The following is a 9,832-nucleotide window of genomic DNA, read 5'->3' on the forward strand; positions in this document are numbered from 1 at the left end:
GGCAAACTTTTGAACCTTTTCCATTTTAGTCTTATGCTTGACTAGATATGGACTCCATGCTGGAGCCGCATACTCCAGGATTAGTCTGACATATGTGGTATACAAAGTTCTGAAAGAGTCCTAACACAAGCTTCTAAAGGCCGTTCTTATGTTAGCCAACGTGGCATATGCCGCTGATGTTATCCTCATGATATGGGCTTCAGGGGACAGGTCTGGCGTGATATCAATCCCCAGGTCTTTCTCTCTCTCTGACTCTTGAAGTATTTCTTTTCTCAAATGATACTTTGTATCTGGTCTCCTTCTCCCTGCACCTGTCTTCATTACATTACATTTGATTGGGTTAAACTCTAACAACCATTTGTTCGACCATTCCGGCAGCTAGTCCAGGTCTTCTTGAAGCCTCAAGCTGTCCTCCTCTGTCTTAATCCTTCTCATAATTTTGGCGTCGTCAGCAAACATTGAGAGGAATGAGTCTATACCCTCTGAGAGATCATTTATGTATATCAGAAACAGGAAAGGTCCGAGTACAGAGCCCTGTGGGACTCCACTGGTGACTTCACGCCAATCGGAGGTCTCACCCCTCACTGTAACTCTCTGCTTCTTATTGCTTAGGTACTCCCTTATCCACTGGAGCGCCCTACCAGTTACTCCTGCCTGTTTCTCCAGCTTATGCATCAGCCTCTTATGGGGTACTGTGTCAAAGGCTTTCCGACAGTCCAAAAAAATGCAGTCCGCCCATCCTTCTCTTTCTTGCTTAATCTTTTTCACCTGATCGTAGAATTCTATTAATCCTGTAAGGCAAGATTTACCCTCCCTGAACCCATGTTGATGGGTTGTCACGAAGTCTCTTCTCTCCAGATGTGTTACTAGGTTTTTTCTCACGATCTTCTCCATCACCTTCAAAGTGTAACAGTGAGAGCAGAGATATCAGCCTGGGAAGGGGCTATGAATGGAGTACCACAAGGGGTCAGGTATGTTCCACTCTTGCTGTCAGTACATGTCAACGACTTGACAGATGAAACTGAATCCTTCATAAAAACTAATGAGAACAGTCATTATATAAATTATGATAATAAATAAGATAAATTTTCTATCCTTGCAAACGAATTTGAACACACGTGAAGTGGTCTGAAGAGTGGCCTCTAGAATTTAACCCAGCCAAGTGCCAGGATGTGAGAAGACGAGTATAGAATGAAGGGAAACCACATTCATTCTATACTGAATGAATATTTCCCCTTCAGGAATGAATAAATGGAATAAGAAAAGGTTAGAATCCTATTATACTCAGCCACAGAGATGCCACCAGGAACTTGGTCCATATTAGAACTGCCAATAGATGGAGTATGTTTCTCGTAGATGTTGAGGCTAACTCGATGCTAACTTTTAAATATCAGTAATATAGGAGTTTGAGAAATGGTTCATTGAATTAATCTACGAATTTCAGAAGGCTGGGCTAGGAGCCTAGCTTTAATCTGCAAGCATATCTAGGTGAGTACATACACACACACGCACACACACACACACACACACACACACACACACACACACACACACACACACACACACACACACACACACACACACACACACACACACACACACACACACACACACACACACACACACACACACACACACACACACACACACACATACACACACACACACACACACACACACACACACACACACACACACACATACACACACACACACACACACACACACACACACACACACACACACACACACACACACACACACACACACACACACACACACACACACACACACACACACACACACACACACACACACACACACACACATGGACGTTCCCCAAGCATCCTCCACAACGTAATTGATCTTCTGCTAATTACCTAACTACCCCCTGTGGCTCCTTCACTCACACCAACCTCTCCTCTCCGGTAATACATCAAATTGTGACGTCAAAATCTCCAACGGACAAAATATGATGTACTATAAACCAAAGCGACTCACAAACATTTGCCTTTTCTATGTTTGGGTCACTAGGTTAGGTTAGGTTAGGTTCGGGTGTTTAGTACACCATTTTCTGTCCGTTGCGGCAATTCGAGAAGACTTGCTGCATAGCGACACACTACAAACATTACATCCACAAGGAAGCTCGGGTATTGAACTCCGATCATGCAAGACGCTGTGAAAGCATAATAACTATCTATCGAGTCTTCTATCATGTCAAACGTGGCGATAATACTCAAACGGGTCGAGCCGGGGAGGAGCCGGTCGGCCGAGCGGACAGCACGCTGCACTTGTGATCCTGTGGTCCTGGGTTCGATCCCAGGCGCCGGCGAGAAACAATGGGCAGAGTTTCTTTCACCCTATGCCCCCTGTTACCTAGCAGTAAAATAGGTACCTGGGTGTTAGTCAGCTGTCACTGGGCTGCTTCCTGGGGGTGGAGGCCTGGTCGAGGACCGGGCCGCGGGGACACTAAAAAGCCCCGAAATCATCTCAAAATAACCTCAAGATAAGATTCTCTACACCTAGTATATTAATCGATAATTGATACATCAATTTAAATTGATCAATCTATCGAGAATTAAGGTAAATATGTTATTGAGTTGATATTAACAATTAAGGGAAAGGAACTATCAAGGGGAAAGCAGCAAGCCATTACGACTATATAGCACTGGGAAGGGGATCAGGATAATTGGGATGGGACGGAGGAAAGGAATGGTGCCTAACCACTTGTGGGACGGTCGGGGATTGAACCCCGACCTGCATGAAGCGAGACCGTCGCTCTACCGTAAAGCTTTTGTTTCTTAAGAATCAAAAGCTTGTTAAGGTCGCCCGATAGATGATACTAAACTTTAGTGTCTCGGTGATATAATTTATGAAGACTTTTATGCCTTAGTGGGCAATGATTTGCATGGAAACGCGCCTCTGGGATTGACTGGAGGATTTCCGTTCGCCTCCCACATGAGCTGCTCCATAAAAGCTGCCTCAGGAATCACTTTTTTGTAATGGGCGTCAAAAGGAAACATAAACAAAAGCAACCTAAATGTTTTTTTTATATGATTCTTATTCGTTCGCAAAACTTCAATCAAACTGATTTTTATCCACAGACTAATAATTGCAGTTTTACGCTGAATGTAGATTCCAGGTTATCATGAGGTTATCTTGAGATGATTTCGGGGCTTAGCGTCCCTGCGGCCCGGTCCTCGACCAGGCCTCCTTTTAGTTACCCCCCCCACCCCCCACCCCACAGGAAGCAGCCCGTAGCAGCTGTCTAAATCCCAGGTACCTGTTTACTGCTAAGGGAACAGGTGCATCAGAGGTGAAAGAAACTCTACCCATTTGTTTCCGCCTCCACCGGGGATCAAACCCGGAACTTCAGGACTACGAATCCCCAGCGCTGTCCACTCAGCCGTCAGGTGGTTGGTGGAGAGATACTCTGGCAGCATCCCTGATCTCAGAGCCAGGTGCTGGGTGGAGATGAACTATCTCTTGTAGCCGCAACTTTATCGGTAGTTTGCATTTAACGATTATATTATAAACTAGCTGTCCCCGGCCACGCGTTGCTGTGGCCCACAATCACAATTTGCGTGCCGTATGTGTGATCACCTGGTCTAGTGAAACTCCTGACGCCAAACATGCATGTTGCATGACATCACAGATGGCTCAAACTTTTATAAAATACCCGCGCCAGCTGCTGCTGGTGGTAGAGTCTGTAACTAAGATTAAGTACCGACACTGACGTTGATGAAGCATCGTACGGAAGCGTTCAGGCAAGTGTTCAGGCTCCTCCTCTGGCGTCTTGAGTCCATAACAAGCCCAACAGGTTCTCACCACGAATATCCGGATAAGTGTATTAGGGAGTCGAGTGAAACGAGTCTAAGATCGGATAAAACAATGTCGAATTGGCGGAGGAAAAAGATGCGGTTATTTCTAAGCAGAAATATAATTTACCGGCAGATCCGACGACAAACTCTTAAGATTGGGCTTTGATTCGCAGCGTATGTGAAAGAGGGCGGTAATAGGCGCTCTAATCCCAATTTCAATCGATATGTTGTTGTTGTTTAAGATTCGCTACTAGAACAAAAAGCTCCAAGTAGCACGGGCTATGGCGAGCCCGTAGTTCAATCGATATATGATTATATACATTTGAGACAAAACATTCCCATAATTCAACTGGAGATCAGTCGGGACTCGATCCGTGAAGAGACTTAATCAATCCTGCCCTCAACTTTTTTTCCAATAAGCTTCTGGTGTTTATTTGTTCATCTCATGTTCAAACCATCATTCACTTATCATTCACCTGCATTATCGTGCTAAATATATCCTCCCTGATATAACAATTTGCTACCGATAAGTTGGCTATCACCTGCCTCTTGTTCTCTTCTTCCATCAATCATCACGAGCCTTGCAGTCTTTGGCAGGCGATGAGTCACAATAACGTGGCTGAAGTATGTTGACCAATCAGCCTTTTAAAAACACCGAATCACCTTCAGTGGTTGAGTGTTCAATAAACCCTTGTTTAACACATCTCTAACCCTGTCCATGGAGGACAGAAGAAAATGTATATATGCTGGTTAGCATTGTAAATGTCTGGCCACGTCAGAGGTATAAAATAATAATAAAAAAAAAACTAGAAAATGAAGGGACGACGACGTTTCGGTCCGTCCTGGACCATTCTCAAGTCGAATCGACTTGAGAATGGTCCAGGACGGACCGAAACGTCGTCGTCCCTTCATTTTCTAGTGTGTGGATTGGTCAACATGCAGTCTTTTATTTATGCATAAACTTTAAATATATATTAACAATATGTATTTTTCTCTGCACAACCTACGTCTGCAGTTATTATCAGTTATTGCTGGAACCATTTATCCCAATTATGGTTGTCTCAGGCTATTTACGAATTCACTGTTTAAATCGACCATCACAACATAGAACTTCTTTATATTATAGTAATCACAGAGACAAAACTAAATATCCACGATCTGTTATTGGTCCAAGACGGACCAAAACGTCATCATTTCTTCAATTTCTTATGTGTGGTTTAGAAATATACCCAAGATATTATATATATAAATATACCGATACCCCAAGAAATACATTTATTATTAATCTTACTTCTGCATTCACATGGAGCATAAGTAATCAAAATTACCTTTTTTATACAGTTTCAAACTTATAATTTCACAATCGTACGATCCTTGAATTGTAAAAAAGGAAATATTTTTTTTTTCTACCACAGACGTGGCCACACATTTACAATGCTAACCAGCATATATACATTTTCTTCTGTCCTCTTCTGTTAAAGGAAATAAATAATTGTGTAACATCATTTAATGAGCAATTGTACATCTTCATTCTTATTTTCTCTCATAGTTTCATCTATTCTCTTTACGGCATTTTAATTCTGCAGTTTCAATTCCTTTTAGGTTTGTATTGGCCTAACCTAGAACACCAGAATCCCATTCTTTAGCAACAATATTTGCCCATATTGAGGTGGACTGACGGCTGAGTGGACAGCGCTCGGTGTTTGTAATCCTAAGGGTCCGGGTTCGATCTCTGTGTGAGTTAGACAGCTGTTACGGGCTGCTTCCTGGGGGGAGTGTTTGTGGAGAGAGAGAGAAAAATCAGTTGAGTGAGAGTTGAGAGGCGGGACCAAAGAGCCAGAGCTCAACCCCCGCAAGCACTAGTGTAAACAATACAAGGGTTTACCGCGAGACACAGCGAACCAGGAACACATATTGACACACAAGAGCGCAGAAAGACACAGAGGAATGCGGAGCGACACGCAAGATTAATACCGCGACACTGACACGAGGACCCACATGACGGGTTACACATGTATGGGCAGGACACTTAGTGATCAGAAGAGCCGACCCTTGACACTACCATCCCACACATTAGGGAACGGTTGTAATAGCCCACACACACACACACACACACACACACAAACACACACAAACACACACACACACACACACCCAAACATACACACACACACACACACACACACACACACACACACACACACACACACACACACCCAAACACACACACACACACACACAGATACACACACACACACACACACACACACACACACACACACACACACACACACACACACACACACACACACACTACACTGGCAAAAGTTAGAACATCATTCAGAAACCTAAGTAAGGAGGCATTTAGGGCGCTTTACACTGCCTACGTAAGGCCAGTCTTAGAGTATGCCGCCTCATCATGGAGTCCCCATCTGAAGAAGCATATAATGAAACTGGAAAAGGTTCAGAGGTTTGCAACGAGACTCGTCCCAGAGCTACGAGGGATGGGGTATGAAGAGCGCCTGAGGGAACTGTGCCTTACGACACTAGAAAGAAGAAGGGAGAGGGGGGACATGATAGGAACGTATAAGATACTCAGAGGAATTGACAGAGTGGACATAGACGAAATGTTCACACGGAATAGTAACAGAACGAGAGGACATGGATGGAAGCTTGAAACTCAGATGAGTCACAGAGATGTAAGGAAGTTTTCTTTTAGCGTGAGAGTAGTGGGGAAATGGAATGCACTTCAGGAACAGGTTGTGGAAGCAAATACTATTCATAATTTTAAAACCAGGTATGATAGGGAAATGGGACAGGAGTCATTGCTGTAAACAACCGATGCTCGAAAGGCGGGATCCAAGAGTCAATGCTCGATCCTGCAAGCACATATAGGTGAGTACATATAGGTGAGTACACACACCCAAACCCACACACACACACACACACACACACACACACAAACACACACAAACACACACACACACACACACCCAAACATACACACACACACACACACACACACACACACACACACACACACACACACACACACACACACACACACACACACACACCCAAACCCACACACACACACACACACACACACACACACACACACACACACACACACACACACACACACACACACCCAAACCCACACACACACACACACACACACACACACCCACACTCAAGGGGTCGTTAACGACCCAACCACCTCAGAGCAGCACCGGTGATGGTCACGCCTCTTGCCTCGTGTCCCCAAATGTGCAATTAGATGAAGGAAAGAGTCTTATGCACTTAACATTATCATCCCCCTCACTCTTAACCACCCCTCCCCCCCCCACCTCCCCCCCACCTCCCCCCCCACCTCCCCCCCCCACCTCCCCCCCACCTCCCCCCCACCTCCCCCCCATCCATCAAGTGTACTCACCTAATTGTAGCTTACAACAGTTGAACTTCAGCGACTTGAACCCAACTCTCAAACTTTCTACGTAGTGAACATGTCCTCAAGGTTGAGTGTGGGTTGTGATATAGATACTTTATTTGGTAATCATTTCTTCCATATCTCTTCCTAATGAGTCGTAAAAATTAGATATATTTTATCTTTCCACTTGATTCATTCCAGTTATTTCTAGCACTTGTCTAGTCAACTAGTCGCATAGCTCAAGAATATCTGGCTTAGATTCAGGTTTGACGAGATGGAGACTTCCTGCGGGCGCTGCATACTCCAGAGTTTGTGTGACGTACGTGGGGACAAGGTCCTGCATGGTTCCATATACAGGTATCTAAAAGAAGACGTTATCTTGGCCAACCAAGCCTACAGAGGTGATGATATCCGTCTATATGGGTTTGTTAGACAAGTCTAGTCTGATTAATCCTTCCTCTGATGCTTGTAAAGTTCGTACTTTACCCAGCTTTATGGTTACTTTACCCAGCTTTATGGTTACTTTACCCAGCTTTATGGTTACTTTACCCAGCTTTATTGTTACTTTACCCAGCTTTATGGTTACTTTACCCATCTTAATTGTTACTTTACCCAGCTTTATTGTTACTTTACGCAGCTTTATTGTTACTTTACCCAGCTTTAAGGTTACTTTACCCAGCTTTAAGGTTACTTTACCCAGCTTTATTGTTACTTTACCCAGCTTTATGGTTACTTTACTCAGCTTTATGGTTACTTTACCCAGCTTTATGGTTACTTTACCCAGCTTTATGGTTACTTTACCCAGCTTTAAGGTTACTTTACCCAGCTTTATGGTTACTTTACCCAGCTTTATTGTTACTTTACCCAGCTTTATTGTTACTTTACCCAGCTTTAAGGTTACTTTACCCAGCTTTATTGTTACTTTACCCAGCTTTATTGTTACTTTACCCAGCTTTATGGTTACTTTACCCAGCTTTAAGGTTACTTTACCCAGCTTTATGGTTACTTTACCCAGCTTTATGGTTACTTTACCCAGCTTTAAGGTTACTTTACTCAGCTTTAAGGTTACTTTACCCAGCTTTAAGGTTACTTTACTCAGCTTTATGGTTACTTTACTCAGCTTTATGGTTACTTTACCCAGCTTTATGGTTAGATTACTTTACCCAGCTTTATTGTTACTTTACCCAGCTTTATGGTTACTTTACCCAGCTTTAAGGTTACTTTACTCAGCTTTATGGTTACTTTACCCAGCTTTATGGTTACTTTACCCAGCTTTAAGGTTACTTTACTCAGCTTTAAGGTTACTTTGCCCAGCTTTATTGTTACTTTACCCAGCTTTATGGTTACTTTACCCAGCTTTAAGGTTACTTTACTCAGCTTTATGGTTACTTTACCCAGCTTTATTGTTACTTTACCCAGCTCTAAGGTTACTTTACTCAGCTTTATGGTTACTTTACCCAGCTTTATGGTTACTTTACCCAGCTTTATGGTTACTTTACTCAGCTTTATGGTTACTTTACCCAGCTTTATGGTTAGGTTACTTTACCCAGCTTTATTGTTACTTTACCCAGCTTTATGGTTACTTTACCCAGCTTTAAGGTTACTTTACTCAGCTTTATGGTTACTTTACCCAGCTTTATGGTTACTTTACCCAGCTTTATGGTTACTTTACCCAGCTTTAAGGTTACTTTACTCAGCTTTATGGTTACTTTACCCAGCTTTATGGTTACTTTACCCAGCTTTATTGTTACTTTACCCAGCTCTAAGGTTACTTTACTCAGCTTTAAGGTTACTTTACTCAGCTTTATGGTTACTTTACCCAGCTTTATGGTTACTTTACCCAGCTTTATTGTTACTTTACCCAGCTCTAAGGTTACTTTACTCAGCTTTATGGTTACTTTACTCAGCTTTAAGGTTACTTTACTCAGCTTTATGGTTACTTTACCCAGCTTTATTGTTACTTTACCCAGCTTTATTGTTACTTTACCCAGCTTTATGGTTAGGTTACTTTACCCAGCTTTATGGTTACTTTACTCAGCTTTAAGGTTACTTTACCTAGCTTTTGTCGTGACGCTGAACCCCGGTTCATTCCGAACACAGCGAATACACAACACATAACACCTTGCCTCAGCAACCGTTACTACCACCGTGTACTCCTACACACACCAGACCCTTGAGGCGTACCACTAGGTTTGTACTGGAACACAATGAGTGAACATATGGAAGGTATTTAAAGGCCGTCGGGTTTTGTCATTTAATTACAAAGAATAGACTCTGACAAATAATACTATATTAATTAACATACTCTATTAGGTCAATACACTTCCAATACCCATAGACCACTTGACCTCCGCGATCACCACCCACACTCGTAACTTCCGCCTAAGTCCCTAATACGGAATGATTACTACAACGCTCCACACCCGGTTAGTCTTTCATTCAATACTCACATACTGCAGACTTAACTTGGTCACTAAGATCACATCAGGTTCTCGCATAGCTGTCTGCTACACTTCGCTGCTGCCGCAAACGGGGATCCAAAGGACTTGCTAGTTCAACCTCCACAATCAGACTGCCTCCA

The 9,832-nt window shown here is 43.1% G+C and overlaps 2 protein-coding genes across 2 annotated transcripts in view; both read right to left on the bottom strand.

The window, feature by feature from the left end:
* The window catches only part of LOC123749062 (dynein heavy chain-like), a 71,330-nt gene extending 63,736 nt beyond the window's left edge, over positions 1-7,594 (bottom strand). The window contains exon 1 of the mRNA XM_069325670.1: positions 7,575-7,594. Within this exon, the coding sequence (XP_069181771.1) occupies positions 7,575-7,594 (20 nt within the window). The remainder of the gene's footprint in view (positions 1-7,574) is intronic.
* A 72-nt stretch (positions 7,595-7,666) lies between these two features.
* LOC138365364 (zonadhesin-like) lies at positions 7,667-9,340 on the bottom strand. Its single transcript, XM_069325671.1, has 3 exons — positions 9,260-9,340; positions 8,814-9,158; positions 7,667-8,392 (listed from the first exon to the last, which is right to left on the bottom strand). The coding sequence occupies exons 1-3, from the start codon at positions 9,338-9,340 to the stop codon at positions 7,667-7,669; spliced, it is 1,152 nt and encodes a 383-aa protein (XP_069181772.1).
* Positions 9,341-9,832: the final 492 nt, after the last annotated feature.

The sequence above is a fragment of the Procambarus clarkii genome, chromosome 16 (assembly GCF_040958095.1).
Source record: "Procambarus clarkii isolate CNS0578487 chromosome 16, FALCON_Pclarkii_2.0, whole genome shotgun sequence".
Lineage (NCBI taxonomy): Eukaryota > Metazoa > Arthropoda > Malacostraca > Decapoda > Cambaridae > Procambarus > Procambarus clarkii.